Consider the following 22,399-nt stretch of genomic DNA (forward strand, 5'->3'; position numbering starts at 1 on the left):
ACAGGCTCGGTGTCCAGATGTTTTGGTTAGTGTCCTCTTAAGTGCTTTAGCTTCAGCCACAGAGGTCTACTTGAATTGTCATATAAAGTTCATATGTGCTTAAAATGTGCTTGATTATAGATCTGGGCTTGGATGTCGTAATAGTAGAAAACATATTTCATGGGGACAAAGAAAATGCAAAGCTGTAGTTCTGTGAAGTGGCTTAACTCAAGACCTTTGTCAGAAATGGAAGAAATGGATTTAGTTGGTTTAGTTGGTTCATGCTCAGTTGTTCCATAACTACCAACTATTGAAGATAGTAATATACCTTGTAACTTCTCCACCTTCATGGAACCATTTCTGCTTTGCTTTAGAAGGTTTTGAGGTATGGCTTTAACTATGTCTATATCACATTTATTCAATTACAGGTGTTTTTTTTTTGTTTTGCTTTTTTGCTAAAAAAATTACCTTGCCTTTATATACATTCCTACTGAGAGCATTAACGCCAGTTTATTGCCATATACTGTGCAAAGCAAAGCATTAAAACTTACCTGGAGAAGAGCTAGTGGCAGACCCTTCACCAGAAAAATGACATGATGAACATTCAAATGGGATTAAAAGGCACATCTGCTATCTGTAATAAATCTCCAGCAGAGACGCATATTTTGCTTGGTCCAACCAGCTCCCAAAATATGCTTAAAAAGTATATGCATAAATCATTGTTTGAACACTTTAGTCCAAAGAGGGCACTGCCAAAATGCAATTACACTTGACTCTACACAGTTTGTAGTAAAAGAAGGTTGTGGATAAGTTTGGGCCAGTATTACCAATTATCAATTAAAATTTTGTACAAAGATATTGGTAGAGGTCATCAGCCATTGGTTCCTCTGGATTCCACACAATCGGCATTGGTCACGAAAAAACTCATACTGGTCCATCTCTACTTGGCATACAGCACTATAACACACTAAGTTAATACCGAAAAATGACTTGTAAAATATAAAGTACAAAGTTGATGATTGACAGTTAATTGATAGATGTTTTTTAAAGTAGTTTTGTAACTACTTTAAACTATTGACAAAGCACTGAGCCACATAAGAATGTGGTCTACTCCATTCAGTGTAGTAAGGAGTGCAGTGAGTGCTACATTGGAGGAACGAAACAGCCACTTCATAAGAGGATGTACCAACGTAGAGAGCAGTAGTGGACCTCAGTCTGCCGTACGTCTCCATCTCAAAGCCTCTAACCACTCCTTTGAGGATAGTGGTGTCCACGTCTTCAAGAATGTTTTCAAGTTCGGGCCATCTGCTTTTATTGCCTCTGAAAGCTTTTGTCGTCTTTTTGCATTGAGTCAGTTCGTCACACTGCCATCACCAAAGTCTCACTGTTGATTCACTGATGCAGCAGCTCTATTTCCTTCTTCGACAGCCAGATCAACTGCCTTTAACTTAAAAGCTGCATTATATGCATTTGTTCGTGTGCTTTAAATCAGGAGGGTGTGTGCATGAAGCGCAAAATAACAGTTCAAAACATAATCAAACTAGCATCTTCCTCAGCGCATCACCCCGTCTCTCCCCGCGCTCTACTGTGCATGTCTCCTGCAGAAATAGCCGCTGTCCTTTCTGGTATCGTGTCAGTGTATTTTAGGATTTCAGCAGATTTTAGGCTCTCCCTGGGTTGGGGCTAGTTGTGACAATCAGGTATCAGTGGATGTCCGGCTACTTAAGTTTGAGATGTTTCTTCTCGTCATTTACGCACTCACCTGCATTTAACGCACACGGGTAAGATGTATGCCCCTCAGTAATGTTACTTTAGCATCATAACTTATTTTATCACGCAGCTATAAGCTATTTGAGTGTACTGACAACATGTTAACCACACAGACAGCGGCGCTTTCTGCACTCAGGCTGTGCACACATCCTCTGTGTTGCCAAACAAATAATCCATCCATATATTAGCTGCATCGTTGTATAAGCCACAGGGTTTAAAGTGTGAGAAAAAAGTAGCAGTTTATAGTCTGGAAATTACTGTACGTGTGTTAATTTCAGAGTAGTTTAGGTGTAGTTAGCTCCTCCGTTCAGGCAGATGTAAGGCAGTGTCCACCAGCAATCTGAACAGAACTAAAGAAGCACCTTGGATGAGATGTGAAATATATTTGATCAAAAAAATCTTTTGTCCAGTTGACAGAATTTAATTTTTCCTTTGCCTGGACGGCTGAGGAATTTTACAAACTTATAGTATTTAAGTAATTAAGCAGCAAGTGAACATCTCTACTTAGCTGCTACAGCTCTACTTAGGCCTATACCAGGAGATTACACCATTCAATTATTTAGTATGTCTGAACCAAGCATAAAGCATGAAACTGCTTGACATACTGTATGTTGTGTAATGTGTATACTGTTAACATGTTACAAGAAGCATTTCTTGTTGGTGAACTGTATCCCCAAATACAATATACCATGATTTGTTATGTTTATGGGCTTACATTTTTATTGCATTGTGTTATACAGTAGCTTTACATTGTCCTACCACATGCTGTGCCCATATGTTGTGTATTTTGGCACGACTCATGAAACAGTATGGGAGCAGCCACAATGCTTTTGTAAATGGGATGTGTGCTGAGAGGGAGCTTTATTTTGGTATTTTTTAATCAATTTAGTTTCAGATGGAGATTGTGTTGCCTCATCAAATATAATTTTTTATTGCATTCTGGACCTCCACCTGTTATGACTACTGAATTGAAAGTAAGCACCCAGTTTAGGGGAGGGCGATATGCCAAAAAACATGTCAGAACTTTATAGTGCCTATTCAGTCACCTTACGAGAGATGAGATATGTGTTTTTAGTAGGGTTGGTTGTAATTAAAGATTTATATATATTCATTATTAAAGTAAAATTGACTTTTATTATTAGATTATTAAAGTAGTATTGAAATTGATGAATTTTAAATGATTTTCTAGCACACCATTGGAGCATTTACCCAGAAGTAAACATCATTTGTTATTTGTTTTGCTGCTGACACCTCCCCTCGTTTCTTCCACACAGACAGAGCCAGAGAGCACCAGAACAGGGCAACGCAGCAATGCACTGTGGGTAATATGAGACAGACCATTTACTATGTCTGCACAGGCCAAGCAGAGAAAGCATGAATGGAAAAATAAAACTAGCTGCTAGCTTTGTGTAGCTGAGAAGTCTCTGGCATGGCTAACCTATGTTGTTGTAGATCGCTTTATTTAGTACCTCTCTCATTAGTATTCAGCTTGATGCTATTGGGCCATTGATTGTACACCCCCTTTTTCTCCGGGTTTATTTTTCCATCAATAAAACAGGACTGGTTGAGTCAGAGTGCAGTGGGGAAACTAATGGCTTGTAATGGATGATAATGGATAGTGTTTTTAGCTGCGACTCATCATAGCACTGCCTTCTGCCCCTAAAGAAGTGTCTGACAGAGCACACACACACAGGGAGCCCACGGGTGCAATGATCTGATTGTATAGGGAGTCCCAGTCACCATAAGGAAGTATTTACTAGGGCTGCACAATACATCGTTATCAAATCAAAATCACAATTTGAGTCTGCAGTACTAGAATAAAATATCCTAAACTATAGGGTTGGGTATCATTAAGAAGTTGTTGATACTATACATACCTCAATACATAGGCCACGATATGATACGTTTGTGAATACAGTGCACTTTCCATTCGATACAATATATTTAAAATCGATTTGATAAGGTTCAATAAAAAATAATGGCTAAATCATGGGTGTGACACTAAAAGTCTTTGTTAAACCACTTCTTGTGGAAAGTGAATATGAATCACACCCATTTTAATAATCAAAATAGTGAATATGTCAAATGAGTCTCCTTCCTCTAAACAAGCAACAAAACTGTAGCACTGTAAAAAAAATAATTTTGTAAAATATACCCAAAAATACTCTTGGCGATATATCAATACAGCAGCCCCCGATATCGAAACTGTATCATTACATAAAAAAATATGATATAACGATATTTTGATATTTTTGCACACCCCTACTAAACTACTACTTGTACCTGTAGTTTTATAGTCCGCTAAAACAAAAATAATTTTGGAAGACTGAGATTAACCTCTTTGAAGTAAAGGTTTAAGTGCTACAAACCTGTTCTGAAATATATGTGATAGTTGGATAGTTAGTTTTAAGATAGTTCATCTTGTCTCATATGTTAATGCTCGTTTTTAAGTGTTCTCTCTATTTAATCCTACTTTAAAAAACATGTCTCACAAATCTAATTGCAATACAAAAAAACACTATTGTTTTCTAAAAGCGCACAGCTGTAGTATTTCTTTTTTAGTTCAAATTTTTTATATTGGGGATTTAGTGTAAATATCAAAATTTACCAGTGTGGATTTATATCTATTTGTTTCTGAAGTCCTCTGTTTTCTATTGCATCATGCCCTAGTAATAAATGTGAATATCACATGCAGCCTTAAAACTGCTACAATTTTCTATAGCCACAATATCTGCACTGTACATAATAACAGCTGATCTTTATTGATCCACAAGGGGACTTCCCTGGCTGTGTTTAGTGTGTGGTGGCACGGGGAAATGATTCTTTTATTCATGCAACATTTATTGATAATGTCATTAGAATATTACTTTCCAGCTTATTATATTATGTATCACATTTACAAGTATTATTGACTTAAAACTTTTAAGCACTCATACATTTTCTTATAGAAAGCAAAGACATTCACTACTATTCTTTAACAAGTTTGACTTGCTGTACAATGTAAATTGAAGTCTTTGAAGTAATTTTATATTAAATCAGGAATTGTAGTATTTCTGCACTGCTCTTCCTACACCTGCTCTGCTGCAGAAATGGCCCTTAATTCAGACATGCTGCTTAATTAATTCTGAGATCGCAACAGGTTACACAGCCCAGAGGCAGAAACTCGCATTAAATTACAGAAATATGTGAGGAATGGAGATCGTAACACTTCCTACTCTCACCATCATGAATGAGTCATTTTGGAGACACACCAATGCAATTTCAACTGTAGCTAATGAGCTGCATGTGTACTTTTGATAATGGTCCATTTGATTTAAATGGCCTGTGCCTTGTTGGTAAGCTACTTGACATGCAAACAGTCACCAGCCTGGAAATGATGTAGATAAAGATTGCAATTCAGACATGCTTTGGGTGGCCTGAACAGGGCATGGGTGCTACTGTCACAGCCCTAAACATGTGGACAATGTGCTGAATCAAGGGTGCATTCCTGTGGTCTGTCCAGTCAGCTTCAGGAATCGCACACTCACACGCACCCATTTCAACCAACAGTCTATGGGATCCTGTTCAAATATACCCCCTCAGATTGGCTTGAGCCTGGGTTTAGACTTTGGTCAGATGAGCTTTATTACTTAACATTACAATTTTAATGAAGTAATGTTATTGCAATGTTACTATTGGATTGGAAGTTGTAGATGGATCTTTTCAGTCAATACTCTTTATCCTGTTGTGGCTAAGATGTGTATATATTTATATTACAATTGTATGAGCAAATTAAACAAAAGTACATAAATTCAAGTAAAGTTGTAGTTAAATTCACAAATAAACTTCAGTTTTGTACAAATAATGAGCAAGCATATTTCAACTTGGATTTTTTGCTTCACTGCTCTTTTTCATTTTAACTCATTAATAAGTTTTTAAAGAAAACAGGTCCGATTCACTGGGGACAAACTGATAATGACATACAGACTGGGGCCATTTAGGAAAAATGTTGGTGTTTTTTAAATGTGGGATTTTTCAATACTGTACCTTGTACTATGTATTGCACATCGCTAATTGCAACTACAATGTCCTGTATAGACATTGGATAATAAAGATTCACTTGCATTAACACCTTGGATTGTAGCTATGCAATTGCCATCTTTTTTCCAGCATTCCCAGTCCAGGGTGAAGTGTCTTGCCAAAGATACAAAAATTTAATTTTCCAACACCCCATATAAAAATACATAATAATTTAATAATTTGATTCATTAACCTTCAGATTATGTTGATAGTGTGAGTTTTTGGATAAAACAAAACATTTGCTTTGTGTATTCTTTCACATCAATTTACCTAAAAAGGACTCTGCATCATTCAATACATCAGTATTATTAATCCGGTCACATGTACTATAACTTTAGTTTTTAAGTGGTTTTCTACATTCACATTCTATTTAAATGACACTGTTGGTTGTCATAAGACCTTATTTATCCAGTCACACTGATACAGTCTTCTTGTCCACATGTGACTGCAGCAGCAGCAGCAGATGTCTGACACAATACTGAAGTGTGTGAGGGCCTCCTTCTCAAACACAGCCCTCATATTGTGGATCTGCTTTTCCCATGCTGATGTAGCCTGATACTTCTCAGGCTTCTCTCCTCAGAGCCCTAATGACGCAACTGCCCCGACCTCACTGTCTTTCCCATAGGCTTTGATATCCATTCACTTGATCCTTGTAAGGGCTTATCCTGCTCTTTGTTCAACAGAGAAGATGGTGGATGTAAGAATGTGTTGTCAAGATTAAAACATTTCAAATTTGATTTCAGTGCTAAGGAAAATGTTTGATACTTGATACGACAATAGTTCAGCTGGGTGATATGACAGAAAAACAATGAATTGATTTACAATAATGTGTTCACATATCAATTATCACAATTTAGTATCTAGGTTTAGATTTGGTGTCCAGGTTTTTGACAAACCTATGATGTAGTGAAGCTTTTTGTATTTGTGTTTCCATGACATGTTAATGAATCGTGCAGACAGAATTTTGGCTCAAGGAATTAATTTGACATGTGAAACATTCACTTAAGACACAACCAGTCTGGTCAGTTTTAAAAAGTGAAACAGGATATCATGGATTAAAATATTACAGTGTTTGTCTCTGTCTGGGAGATTTTATCTTTTGAGCAAAGATATGAAGATTAAAGGGCTATGCTCAAGAAATTAATTTAGCAGAACACAACTTTTCAAATAAAAGCTGTTGTATTAATTCAATAAAACTATACTTTTGTTACTTTTTATTTTACTGTATCTCCAATTTTTATATTGGAGAATGATTCAGGTGTGCCTCACACGTTAAGTCAGATGTTTCTTGGACCATACATTGTCCTTGTTCTTTCCAGTCACTGAACCATTTTGGCGGTATGTTTTGGTTGTGCAGAGCCTGGACATTGAATGGGCAGCCTTCATTGTTGTACTCTGTCACGTTAGTGCCCCTAAAAATAGACTAGCACTGCCCCCTACAGGTATGACGGGTATCTGTGTTTGTCATGTGATATTTGCTCGAGAATCAAATTTATGTTAACGTCAATCCTTTCATTTGTGAGACTATCGCTGATGTCAGCACATAAAATGTCTATTCACACAATTATAATGAAATAGTATGAATTATAACCTAGTTAAAATAGTTTGGTTTCTAGTAACCTTACTCAGGGACAATTAGTGGCTAGGAGGACTAGCAAATTCGTACTTTTTAATAGTTTTTTTTTTTTTTTTTTGTCTGAGTGGCCTTGAATAATCCACCCTCCTTAAAATAAAATATTAATCTCAATGGTTTCTTTGTTGCTGTTGATTTAAACAGTCTTCAGACCAGATCATGTGAAAGATATTGAGGTCACCAAATTAATCTAACTACAGACACCTTTTTGTTTCTTACAAACCAGGGCTGATTTTGGCCAACAATCTTTGCTAAATGTGACAGGATTTTTAATAATCTTATTTTGGTAATTTAACTGATAATCTTTACCTTGACCTTGAGTTTGTTTCTGTGATAAGTGTGTTGTAGATATTTTTCACATAAAGATTGCATTTAAGATTATCTCAAGTTTAGCCCTTCTGGCCAGTTGTTACTTGTTGGACAATAAGTCACATTTACACATGATTAACAGTATATAAATGCAATGCATTTAAAAAAAAATTCTTACTATCAAACATGCTTTACCAAAAGCTCAAATAGACTACAGTCAATTTGTTTAATTTTTGTTCAAACATGTATTGGCATGTCTTTGCCACTAGATGGTAGTCTGTGTCAGGTCAGTTTGGTCTCTATGCTACCACTTGTGCCACAGCTGAGGGTTAACACTTCAGTGCCAAACATTTTAAGCCAGTTTCTCTGAAACCATTATCATGCGACTCTAATGTCAAGTTCAACATGAACACTTTTGTAAATCTTAAAAAGGTTTCAGCCATCATTTATATTATATTGTCATGTTAGCTAACCGTGTGTTTTCCTATGGTCTGCTCTTCGTCGTGGTACAGGTAAAAAATTTAACCTAATTATTTTATAACTCCTTTTAAATCTCCTTTCCCAAAATCAGCCCACACATATCCTTATAGTTTCTTATTGTCACATACAAAAGGCATGGCACAATATGATTTTTATCCAGTAGGTGGCAGTGTGTTGCATATTTTGGAGCATCTTGTGTTTTGTAGTCACCTTTATTGTGAAAACCTCTCCCATTACAAGACATTAAATTCTCCACTTACCATCCTGTATTTCAGCATAACATTTAGATGTGTTATGGTTAAAAGGGCCCATGATGAGTTTGTTAGTCAGAGTCTGTTTTGTCAAATCTGCAGAATAATGCTTTGCTTGTGCGTTGATAGCCTTGCTGTCATCAGAGCACTGCCCTGTTAATCCACTTCTTCCTTTATAATCTTGTATGTCCCACACACAAATAGGACAGTGCGAAATGGGTCAGGAGTCTGTTACTTGTGGTTGGTTGTTGATTTGAAATAGCAGAAGAACTGTTTTGAAGATGGCACTGATCACACGTGAGATATGAAACTGTGAAATCAAATATTGAGCTTGTAAAACCTGGATCCACCACAAGCAGGCTCCTCCAGCGGCACATCAACAGGAATAATATCAGGAAATGTGCGTCAGTTTGGAGACAACATAACCACCAGTGTAGAAGTGGTTTAGAATCTGTCTTTTTCATTACATGTTTTGTTTAATTTCAGAACAAAAACAAAATCATTAGTTGTCTTCCATGAGATCAAAATCTTTTTTAGTTCCCATAGCCTTTTGCCACACTCTTTCTTACTTTTCATAGCACATTTGTAGATTAATAACTTTCTCAAACATTGACTAATTTCCATGTGGTGTTTACTTAGTGGTATCATTTGCATTCACTTTTATTTTTTGCTTTACTGTTTGTTCATTCATCCGTTCTAGATTGAAAAGGTCATTCAAAGGCAATAATATAACTTTTCTGATTCTGTTGTTGGCTAGTTAATTAAGCTTAAACAAAACCCCCTCAAAATATCCTATACTTTGTGATTACATACTTTTCAGCTGATGGCATCTGCATCCTCTGGGGGTGTGATGCTAACTGTAGGCACTGCTCTATCTGAGGCCTGTTAGACTTTTAACTGAGCTTTGTTTTCACACAATCTGACCATAAAAAGACTTAACTAGAACTACAGGACAGAACAGGTGAGCGGATTTGTCCCTCTCCTATAACGTTATAGTCACAAGCTAGCTAGCACCATTCAACATTTTTTCACTTAGTCACTCTCATTTTCTTGTTGAAAATCAGAACCGTAAATGCTGGTATTGATCACAAGCTCCCGAAAATGTGTTGCTTAAATCCATATAGTAGGGATGTAACGGTACACAAAAATCACTGTTCGGTAGGTACCTCAGTTTTGAGGTCACAGTTCGGTTCATTTTTGGTACAGTATGGGAACAAAATGCAAAACCATTTGCTTGTTGTTTATTTGCGTGATTATTAAACCAACAATTTGTTTTAACATTAAACAAACTGGAAAATAAAATAAATCCAAAGTGCTGCTTGGTAATATTAATAAGTTAAATAAAATATTCTCAAATAAGCAACAAATGTTTGAAATATATATATTTTTTTTTATTCCTTGTAAACAGTAAACAAAGCTTTCCAGAAAGTAAAGCACAGCACTAACAGTTCCAGGATGAAGTTTTACCAACTTGTTCACATTGTCTGCAGTAAGTGCAGATCTGCTGGCAGTTACAAGGTGAGGTGCAGCGTGACAACTGTAGTTTTGTGAGGATTCACATGGTTCGGAGGGACGTAGTCAAGGCGGGGGGCAATTGTTGGGCAAAGTGGCCTCTCTAACTATAAAGAGCTGCGAGAAACACTGCCACCCCATTCACGGACAAGTTCCCTCCTGAATATTAAAGAGCTGAGCCTTCTGTGTATCTGCACGTGTAGTGGCGGAATGTAAACACACACGTGCACAGCCCTGCACCAAACCGAACGTCTTGTACTGAAACGATTCACAAATACATGTACCGCCATTACACCCCTACCGTTTAGTATTTTGGTTTTCACATTATCTAAACACTTTTTTGTCAGTGTTTGCTAAAATGAGCATTGTGTCACCATGGTAACCGATGAACATTCCATCATGGAGCTACATATAGAACACCCCCAGCATGATGTCACTGCAAGTATCTATTGCAGTATTGTGATAATTTTGATGGATATTGAAGTCTAAACTAGAGTTAAAACCATTTCCATTTTATTATATTTTATTTTGATTAGATTGTAGTGTAATCTTGGAGTTCTTGTGAAAGGTTTGCGAACTATGACACTCTTCCAGAAATGGAACAAGATCATTTTGTACCCTGTTATTTCCTTGTATCCTGAACTATAATGTCCAAGAAAAAACTAGGAAACCTCTTTAGAGTGCAGAGGAAGTACAGGTGAATGTTGATGTGGGTGTAGTAGATTCTTGTGTGTTGTGGCCAAACCTTCCCCCTGAGCGTCGGCTGATTGTGGTGGAGGAGGAAGGGAGGTGTTTGTTGAGACCATGATGAGAGGAAGCGATAAAGATGACTCAAGTGTTGTGGATCGAGAAAAGTGATTTTGGACAATCTTTTCATATTTTCTAATAGGTTAAGTAACAGACTTGATCTGATTATGATGGAAAACTTTTGCAAAGGTTTTCAGAGTTTTTTTGTGTAGATTTGTTATATTGTTAAGTTAAGCTGAAACCATGAATGTGCCGACAAACATACAGATATCGCTTTATATAATTAAAATATTAGCCATGTTAAAATTATGTTACCTCATCTAAAACACGCCTGCACTTAAGGCTGTGCAATTAATCGAATTTTCATTGCAATTTCGATTTTTGTGTCAAACGATTTCCACACTCATATAATCAAGTTGCAATGTTTTTTTAAGATGCTAGGACGTTAAAACCGTCCCAAGCACGGATTGCGCCTAAAGTGCGATACATTTGTCCAGTGTGAGCGCAATCGAACCGTACCCAGACACAGTTGGGACTTTGGCCCAGTTGGAGGAGGTGGGCCAAAGGTTGCTCATGTACATGTACATGCACATGCACGACTTCACTATATGAGCCCTGTGTGTGCACCTGTCTGTGGGCTGATGTTACTCATATGATAAAACTGTGAATAATGTCCGCTCTAAAACACAGTGAATCCATGCTCACCTTCAGTAAGGACTGTAGAGACAAAAGTTTTGCAGCGTCGTCTCCTCCTGTCCTCACATCTCCGTGCTGTTTTTATATCCATTAAAGGAGGGCATATTGCAGCATTTACTGTATTTTCTGGTTCAGTTGTGCAGGTGTGAGTGTGGAACATAGAACCCACAGCAATAGTGCTTGAGCACAGCACAGTTCTAAAGTCCTAGTGTGAGTGCACCCTGAAGTGTAACAAAGTTTTTATTTTGGGATATTTTTTATATAAGTGAGTATATATATTAGAGACGGGCATGATTAGTCGATTAATCGATAATTGATCATTACGAATTTAATTGATTTCGTTCATTTTAATCGACAAACCGAATGTACTGTAGGTTGTTGTGCGTAGCGTCAGGTGACCAAACGGGAGTCCGTACATGTAGCTCTCTGCACTCAGAAGGAGCGAGCAGACACAAACAGTCGGTCAGCCTGCAACGTGCCAAAACGCAAATGCGTATTTAACAATGACTTGTACAAGAAATTCTATGCTTTCCCTTCCGGTCAGGACAAGTGTGAGTCCATGTGTACAACGCAGCACATATGTTTCGGTGTACAGTGGGAAAAAGCTTTGCCAGGTGAGAGTAGCACAATGTTGATGACGAGTCCCACCCCTCGTATGGTGTCCTGGTTTTGACAAACATAAATATGATCACACTAACCTGTATTCCACTGAGTCATGTCTTTTAATCCGACAGAAGTTGACCGCATCAGTGCACAAGAGCTGTATTTTTATCTTCTCTTAGTTTATACAAATTAGCCATGCGATTTTAAGTTTTGTTTCTGTGAGAGTTGCGCAAAACTGAATTAAACACATTATAATGTCAAACAGGCTGATGTGGCTCTAGAGTTGTTGCGGTTTATATGTCGTAAAGTTGACTTTATTCATGCAGATTAGTAGTGCAGATAGTAATAATAATGATGATCATTTTAATATAAAAAGGTTAATGATTAATCGATAATCGATCATTAATTCTTCCGACGATTGATTAAGAAAATTTAATCGAATGCCCATCCCTAATATATATATATATATATATATATATATATATATATATATATATATATATATATATATATATATATATTTATATATATTTATATATATTTTTTTTTTTTTTAATATAGTGATTGTAGAACATCTGGATATATATAGTTAATTTGGATATGTGGAAACATTTATGTTTTTCTATGCCTTATTTAATGTTCAGAGTATATTTTATTCATATATATATTTATTTTCAGTTGGAAAGTTTTTTGTGTAAATTATCAATAAGTGTTTTTTTTTTTTTTTTTTTTTTTTTTTTTTTTGAGAGACAGAAGTGCTGAATAAATGCATTGTGTAACTCTTGTGCAAAGTTAATATGAAACACACCCATTGTAAAAATCAAAACAGTGAATATGTTAAATATGTTGCATAAACGAGTCTCCTTCCTCTGAACAAGCAACAAAACTGTAGCACTAAAATAATTTTGTAAAATGTACCAAAAATACTCTTGCCAGTATATTGATACAGCAGCCCATGATATATCATCACATTAAACTAAACAATATATCAATATTTTGATATTTTTGCACACCCCTAGAGTTAAATATTTGTGAATGAAGCAAAACACAACACAACATATCAGAAAATGGCGTAATAATAACTGGGACTCAAAAAGCTAGAATGGTGCATCTCAAGAGTCCATATATTTTGTAGAGTCCATACTTTTTGTAGATACTAGGGTGAGTGACTCTTTTGTGCCAATTTTTCTCATTTCCACTCGTGAGTAGTAAGTACTATAGAGGTGTATGTATTGTAAAACGTATCTCTGCTTGTGCCCTCTCACCTATACGCCCAGGCTCACCGTTATGCGTCGTCTGCACTCTGGGTGATCTTTGTGTACTTTAGGGGCTAATCCTTCTAATGCCAGGTTTCAGTGCACATTATTCAAACCTGCTGCTCTCACCCACCACATGTTACATAACTTTGGGTCTTCTCTGTGGTCTCTACAGAAGTGCAGAGGCTGCTGTTTGTCAGCGCCATTCATGTTAAAGCACTGGACTGACCCACTTGGAAACAGAATAGGCCTGTGATCATCTGTATTGATTTTGACCTTTAAGTGATCAGTATGACACAAGAGAGGGCATGACGGGAGTTAATGGAGCTGATGCTGTTTAAGTATTTAACAATAAGAATGGTGCAGATACAGGCACAGATATAAGTGAAAATTGTAATTGAGTAAAGTAATTAATGGCTTATCATTTAATAAACTGTATTCGGCTAGTAAATGCAATGTTTAAGTATATTTATCATAGTGACTTATGATACAATATAACATATTTTTCGGACTATAAGTCGCAAAACCAAAAAATGCATAATGAAGAAGAAAAAAAAAACATATATAGGTCACACCGAACTATAAGTCACACTTTTTGAGTGAAATTTATTTTATAAAATCTGACCAGGACTGAATAGAGAACAGACTGTTAACATATTAACATTTATGCTATAGTTATCTGAATAACTTGCATAACATAACAAGTTTACCAAGCTCTCAATCTCTCTCTCTTGCCAAATCACTAAATCAATTGAATTCTACCACTTTCTGTTCTGCGTCGCTGTCATCAGACTCAGCATCAGACTCAGCATCAGTTCGATATAGAATTATTCCAGCCTTTCTGAATCTCAACAGGATGATTTCGGTTGTCACTGAAGTCCAGGCTTTGTCAATCCATCCAATGACTTTCAGAAAAGTTGCCTGGTGCATCCTTCCGTTTGTCACAAGTTTCTTGCTCACTCCGAACTTTCTTTCTGCTGCTTGACTACTTGATTTACAGCTGCATATTTCACTACTTGCAGCTTGTAATCTGCAAAATATGATTTTCTTTTTGCGGGCATTTGTGTTCAGTCTTCTCAGTTGTCTTCATAAGTTTGTTTACATTTAAAATTTTCAGTGCTACAGAAGTAATGGTGCGATTGACTGACATGATACCAGACAGGACAGCAGCTCTTTCTGCAGGAGAAATGCGCAGTAGAGTGCCAAGTGGCAGTGGTACATGAGCAGATACTGGCACACAAGCCTAGAGCGCCCTCTTGTGGTTATCAGTGTGAAAATTTTAATATATAAGTGGCACCAGAGTATAAGTCACAGGACCACCCAAACCATAAAAAATGTGCGACTTATTGTCCAAAAATGCGATACTATGTAAATGGTGAATTTATTTAACATGACAGTGTTGTGGTCTTGTCATTAGCATTTTTACAGTACCCAAATTCTACTCTGGAGTTCGTGGAAATGGGTGGTATAGTAATTGGATTTCATCTTGATCTGTTAATATTTAGGGCCTTGTCTGTTGGATAAGACATTTTGCTAGTCCAGGTCTAAAGCTCACTGTGTTATACATGGATATTTCTTAATTTTTTCATTTAATCCCTGGCCTTTTAATAAATGTTCTGTTAATTATGAATGATAATTAATTATATAGATGACTAAAAATGTATCTGTTGTGTAATTTTACTTTTTGCCATATTGCTCAGATATGATTCTTTATGTTCACTTAGTGCTTTGCAGAGGAGTATGATCTTGCTACTGTCAGCCAAATGCCCCCCTTTTCTTCTCCCTCTCTCTTTCTCTCTCGCCCTCTGTCTCTTTCCCTCTCTCTCTTACTGGGGTCAAAATGGCCACTCATCATTCCTCCTCTTTGTAGCCCTGAGTCATTCTCCATAGATGCACAGTCACCATGGAAAACCACTGCTAGGACTTACTGGTAACATCTGTGTGGGCTTCACAATATCAAACCTGAGCTCGGCCCAAAGCTTGTGCAATTCATCACTTTAACACAGGGCTCTCTCAGTGCGCTGGGACATGCCAGGCCTCTTTTATCTTTACCTATGACAGATTGCATTTGCCCCATTACAGCAGATATTCAATTCTCTACCTGTGGGGATAGTTCAAAAGAAATGATTCAACCGGAAGCACTCAAGCCAGGCCAGCACTTCTCTGCACAACTCAAAATATTACGTCAGGATGGTCCAAGGTGGGTGACAGATTATTGCTAAACATAGGGAGCTTTTTTCCATGGGAATTATCAACTTAATATTAACAATTGTTTTAATAGTTATAGTTGACTATCCACCCATTTTAACCAAATAAAGATTACTGAAGAATCTGAATATTTACGAATAGTGTATTATTCATAAAATGTATTTATGTAATAACACAGCTGTCTTTGTCATGTTATGACTCTGTATAGTCCAGTTGACAATTACCATTATCATAATACAATAGTGGACTAGTCACTGTTATTCTGATTAATTGTTGCAGCCCTATTTAAGATTATGCCAATGTAATGAACCATAACTTGGATTGAATTTGATTAGTGAATGAATGACAGTTTTAAATTGTGTGGTCAGTATTTGGACCTTTACATAACTAGTTTAGTTGGTTGTTCTGGTATGTAAGGAAGAGGGTGTGTTTTTGCCTGTGGTTTCTTTGTCTGGTAAAAGTTAGTCTGTTAAAACTATTAATCAGTAAATGTCTAGACAAAAGATTTCAATACAAGGAGTGAATTCTTTCACTCAGATTGTTAGGGAAAGTAACTGTCTGATGCTCCTTGTTGCACACCCAAATTTTGCATCTGATGCAATGGTGACTTAATATTTCAGCAATTTAGATTATTGATAAAATGAATGGGAGTGTATTGTACACTGGTCTAGCGGTGATACCACAGCTCACCTCCCTGATTCGTCCTAGAACATCTGTTGGGACAAGTGAAATCCCACTCTTTGTCCCCTCTCGGTACCTAACCCAAACCTGTTGTTTCTTGGCTGCTTGCCCGTAATCCACTGGAGTCTGTGTGGACTCTTGTTAGTTTTCTGTCGGTGAGACGTTCTGACATCTTTAGGACTGTTTCCCAATGAGACATGACAAGATAATACTCCAACAGTGAGGGGCACTGGTCTACTGAATGGAGGTTATGTATTAAAGACTAACATGTTGGAACTGATTTAATGAAAAAATTTAAAGTTTATTTGGGGTCCATGATTTTTATATTATTTTAGGCTCTATTTTTTTTTTCCTTTAAAATAATAATTGTCATGGAAGTATTACAACAAATATGATCATATCATACATTCCACAACAACAACATTCCAACAACACAGTTGTATACAATTGAATATGCAGTAATAACACTTGACATCTTTTACTCGGTATTGTTGTCTTTAAATATGGGCACTTTCCCAGCATTAATTTTAGTAGAAATTATAAGGCCATTACACTGCATCCTCATATTAAGATTGTTCTGTTTAAATATTGATGCACATATATTGTTCAGAATTAAAGTTAGTTAGAAAATAAGCACATGCATTGTACTTGAGTTATTGTACAGAGAAATTCTGAGGTTGGGCAGTCCACAGTACAGTAAAAATCACAAAAAACTATAATAAAGAACATTTAAAACACTATTTCATCCTCACTGTAATATCCAATGATGCTGCATTTGTTTCTTTCAGCTTCCTCTATTGTGACATTTTGAGGACTTTCCCATTCAAAAGAGATCATGTATTTTTTTATAGTAATCACTATGGCAACAACCACATTTTTAATGATTCTCAAACCCATAGATCGTGTTGGTGTTGCTATAGAGCTCAGAGCAGAGATCACTGGGCCACATGCTAATGACTGTTGATGGTTTATGTAACTGTGTCACATGACCTCGCGTAACTCCCGCCCTGCTCCTGTCTCCTCTATTCACCCAACCAGCCATTCAAATAGATTATAAAGATGAGCAGGCATATACAACTCATCATTAGCTTTATGTGTAGCCTTAGTCAACTAGAATTTCTATAACTGCTACTGAAAGTGTACTTAAATGCATTTTTAGACAGCAACCTAGAGTTTAACTTTTAAATTAAGGAGACAAACAAAGATTAAGCTTAAACTCCTCAGTGTTGAGTTTTAACAAAGGGGACAGATGAGAGTACGGGGGGTACGGGTGCAGGGCCATGACGAGATGACCATGAAGCTTCTGTTTCGGGAGCTGGAACAACATCTCAAAAGGTAAACTGGAATGGGACATCCCGTGTTAGAGGGGGGATTCAGTTGGCCTTGTGCATGTATTGTGCTGATGCTAGCTACTTGGTGTACCATATTTCAGGGTGATAGTGTGTAGAGGTGTGTTAAAAACTTGTCGGGGCTTTCTTAATCTTATATGACACAATGTTAATCTGTCTAATATAATTGTGGTAGTGCTATTACTAAGGACAAAGGCAGTCTTTTGTTTTATTTAAAATTCCCTAGTTTATAAAAGGGTACTGCAGGAACATTGATAGAGACTGTCCTACTTCTACAAAATAGAGTCAAGTAGATAATTGAAAAATAATTTAAAAACTTTTGATTTAAATATTTATATTACATACTAAGATTATTTTTATATATGAATTATATACTTCTCTTACTTTTTTCCAATATGCATTGGACCTGTGACCTGTTGAAATATTTTTGCATTAGTTACTAATAGTTTCAAATATGATACTTTTCTCATTCTTTTAAGTCACTCAAATGACATGTGATTGATTTAAAGCATTTTTTTTTGTTTTTGTTTGTTTGCCTACTCTTTGTTCCTTGAGTTATATTAAGGAGCCCTATTGTCCATGACCTGGCACTTGACTAGATCCATTTCTCAGAAGTTGGTCTACATTTATATTGACTCTTGTTTGAAGTTAGACCACAGCCCCTGCCAATCCTGTGTGTGCTTTGTGTTTCTAAATATGTCCCACGGTAAAGGACAGTTTTATTCCTGAAGTCCCGCTGTTGTTGATGCTGGTTATTTGGGTCTGCGTAATTGCTTAAATCCTCTTGCAGCAGTCAAAGAAGAGACCGGAAGGCTTAGATTGTCTTAGAGCAGGTTAAAACAGACTACATACTTGTCACAATAATGGGATCTGAAGGGAAACTAACAATGCAGCACCAAGACTTGATGCTGAAGACATGCAGTGGACTTTTACTTGAATTCAATAACGTACTGACAATTTTTGTTTTTTCATTTTAAAACAGCTAGAAGTAGTATAAAGGTGCACTGTTACATTTCTCTTATTGTTTTGAAATGTTTCATGGTATGAAATTAAACAGCATTTTATTGCTAAAAAATACACTTAACATTCTCACTCTTCCAAAGATTTGACCTGCAACTTTGTCTGGTGGTGTTTGATTGCCTCCATGGGGATACAAGGTTAATGCCATACTGGTGTAGTATTCCAGGCAAACTCTCCACAAGAAAGGTTACATACTGCACCCTCAGAGTTTTAATCAATCAGTGACTCACTGAGTAGTTGTCAGCTGTACCACTGAATAAAGTTGCCAAATTGAAGACCTATTCGTACTGACACGACTTAAGCTGCGCAAATGATAAATCTTAAACTGAGCTGAGTAATGCTTGCTAGAGTTACAAAATGTTTTAAAATTACCTAATCACACATTCTTTTCCAATACTATTCATGAGTTTTAGCATTCTATTGAATGGTTATATGGTAGGGGAACTAATTGCTACAGTAATGGTCCTGTCATGAAGCTTATTGGATATTTAACCATAGGTGCGACTTTCAAAATTCACTGAACAGAATTGACTGCCTGTAATAAGTTTTCCAGTTTTCCACCAATGTCTGGAACACGCATCTGAGAGCCGCCAAAGCCAATAAAAACACTCTTGCATCTGTAGGTCTTTTTGGCAAAGCCCTGGAGTTTATATTATACATGACATCAGCTCCCCTTTTCCGCTTGTGGTTATGGGCTGAGTTCAAATTTTAAAAGAAGAATGGATAGTTTGTAATTTAACACACAACCTAATTTTAGATAGAAAGACATTAGATTTTCAGTGTCAAAGATTCTTCCACCTATGTTAGCATGGAAAGTTAATTTGTCAACACTTAAAGGTGCACTATCTAACTTTTCTGGTGAAGAGTCCGCCACCTGCATGTCTTTGGCTTGCTTTTGCTTTCTGTAGGATGTTTCACAGTATGTTTTTAACCTTGCATCTATTTCACAATTTTAAATTATAAGAAGGCAGCGTAACAGTCTAAATATGGGGTTCATAGTGGTTCAGTCTGTTAACATCAATAGACAAACTTTTTTTCTAGTTAATTGTTTATAATTGTGATGCTATGTTCTTAGAAAATCTTGGCTTACTGTATGATTGTGTGTGGCTAAACACCAATTGCCAATAGTCCATAGGTATACTAAACCTCATTATGACATAACGTGTTCGATGAAGAATACCATTGATTCTCCAACCTCTGAACTCTTAATTTTTCCTTTTTTTTTTTTTTTTTGTAATTTGGCTGCTCTTCAGGTGATCAATGTGAATCAATTGCATGGTGATTGTAAATTTATGTATTGTATTGCCCCACTGCTACACTTCTGAAGCCATTTCCAATACCAAATCATGATCATTCCTAAATATTTCACTTTATAATGTAAACCTAATATAAAGTTAGTATTAAATTCCCTAATAGAACAGTTGATTTTAGTCTTTGTAGGCAGCAACACTGTCACAAGTACCATGGAAAAGCTGTTGTTTCTGGCCTGACTGTATGGTTTCAGTTTGTCCTTTTTCCCCCTTTATATTTTAATTCAATGCTGGCAATACAAAATGCATTGTCCAACAATGTCAAAAGTGCAAATTCTTTGGCTGAGGTGTTTTGTTTTTAATAATAAAATATGTTAAAGTATGTTAATCATGCCCTCAGTTGTATGTCACAGGGAGGCGCTACAGCGCAGGTTACAGATGGCAGGTGTGTCAATTTGTATATTTTTGTCTTACTTGAGCTTGCCGTAGTTCTCGGAGCCGGTTCTCAAAATAAATAAGCCAGAAATAATATTTCGTCTGCTCTTTTTCACCCGAATGCAACGCTGGCTGTAACAAAAGCATACCGTAACTCAACAAAATAAATAAAAACAATGCAAATGCAATGCAAGATGTCTTATACATCTGACTGTATATTCATTATAATAGCTCGTTTAGATTTAATATGGCACAAGGATCTCTCGACCACGCTGCCATGGAAACCACCTCATATCGACAGGACACCACTCAGTTCTTCTTGCCGCTATTAAGTTTGCGTCTGTCTGTGAAAGAGGTGAATGTGTATTTAATTGTTCATTGTTCTTTAACTCTTTAAGATATAATGTTCTGATAACAATTAACTTGATTAACGCGATTTACATATTTGGGGGAATTGTTGATAAATGTTAACTGTCAGTTTGTGATTTTGTGTTTTAATGAATAATGGAAAAATTTATAACGGTCTTTCCCCGTTCCCGTGACTTGCCGTGACATGCCGGACTTTAGCGCCGCATACGGACTGAACCAGGACTAAAACGGGATTGAACCAGGACTGATCCTAGCACTGAACCAGGAGAGAACTAGGAGTAAAACAGGATTAAAACAGACCTGAACCAGGACACAGTGTCGAGACGGGCCCTGGGGTGCGCTCGGGTTACTGCGGGCGAGAGTACCGGCACGGAGCTCCGCGCGCCACGGGGCTAAACGCAGCAGACAGCCTATCGCGCTTTGCGGACATTCTGCTCCGCGGATTCCCGTATTTGTCCATTTCAAGGCCAAAATTGGACCTGGTTCAGCCCTGGTTCAGCCCTGGTTCAGCCCTGGTTCAGTCCTGGTTCAGTCCGTATGCAGCGCAGTTTGTCATGGAAACGGGGAGCGGCCGTTATCCATTTTCCCCCAACACAAAATCGAAAACTTTTGGAGAAATTTTGGTTTTGGAGACAAAAAATGACGAAAATAGTTTTTTCGTTTTCTTATTTTTGGTTTTGTTTTAAAAAACGAATGAACGAATAATACACGGATTTTAAAGCTCCAAAATACGTTCCTGTGTCCGTTTCTACTCTCTAATCTGAGTACTGTTCTGGATGAAGTGTCATCTCCAATAGTTAGTTTTGTGTATTACAGTACTGAAGGATGTCCTCTTGTTGCAGACTGACAGGAGGTGAGTGGGTGTGGGTAGCAGGATGGTGGAGTTCTTAGTCATAATCTGAGGCTGTGGTTGTATCAGTACAGTGAGAGAGTGGTTGGTGTTTGTGTATTTTGGGGGAGGAGGTGCTGAGTGGGATCTGAGTAGGAGTTTCCAGGTGTGCCTGATACTCCCCTTAGTGTTGAGGAAGCATGTTTGGTTGTTTTGGACACACTTTGACCCTTTCATAATGCTGTCCTAGTATTGTTTTGTGCATAGATTTGGTTGGATAATATGCCTTTTTTGGGTAGGAAACATAAAATTTAAGTTGTATATATGTAAAACTATATTATTATTGATGCTGATGACTACTAATATTACTACCATTACTATTAATACTACAACAATGTCATTACCATAACTACACTATTACTACTGCTGTTACTGCTACTAATATTAGTACCACTGCTACTACATCACCTACTATTACAACTACCCAAGTTACCACTACTTTTACAAATAAAGCTTCCTGTATTGTTACTACAACTTTATATTACTGCCGCTTCTGCTACAAGTTCCACCACAACTGTTAATGAGCCTCCAGCCTTTTACGCTTTTATCTAGAAAGATTTCCTCTTTTAATTTGAGCCACTTCAATAACAAAAGAACACCATGTATTGACACACACCAATGACTTGTGTATTGGATTTAAATGCAAAGTTGTGTACATGTCTGCTACTGTTCTATACATTTTTGAGCAAGGAAAAGCCATTTTTATCTCTGCTTTTTAATTACGTTTTTAAAATAGTTTTGGATGATGTATAATATGTTATGTAGTCATGTAAGCATTTACACTTTTACACACAACATTAAAACCTGGACTAAACTGGGACTACAAGGACAAAGATGCAACGTACATCCGTATATCCTCACAAAACTTTGTCCATTATATTTATTTATATACTACTAATTATA

General features: G+C 36.8%; 1 protein-coding gene across 2 annotated transcripts in view; it reads left to right on the forward strand.

Annotated features, from left to right (window-relative positions):
* Positions 1 to 22,399, forward strand: part of tsc22d1 (TSC22 domain family, member 1) — a 35,284-nt gene that overhangs the window by 8,276 nt on the left and 4,609 nt on the right. Inside the window, exon 1 of one of the 2 annotated variants that reach the window (XM_020920318.2) lies at positions 17,257 to 17,519. The exons of the other annotated variant lie outside the window; for it this stretch is intronic. Coding sequence (XP_020775977.1) covers positions 17,434 to 17,519 — 86 coding nt within the window. The 5' untranslated portion in view covers positions 17,257 to 17,433. Of the gene's footprint in view, positions 1 to 17,256; positions 17,520 to 22,399 lie in introns of those variants that run through there. 2 annotated transcript variants of the gene reach the window in all.

Source organism: Boleophthalmus pectinirostris, unplaced genomic scaffold, assembly GCF_026225935.1.
Source record: "Boleophthalmus pectinirostris isolate CB_2022bp ecotype Guang Dong unplaced genomic scaffold, ASM2622593v1 HiC_scaffold_1, whole genome shotgun sequence".
Lineage (NCBI taxonomy): Eukaryota > Metazoa > Chordata > Actinopteri > Gobiiformes > Gobiidae > Boleophthalmus > Boleophthalmus pectinirostris.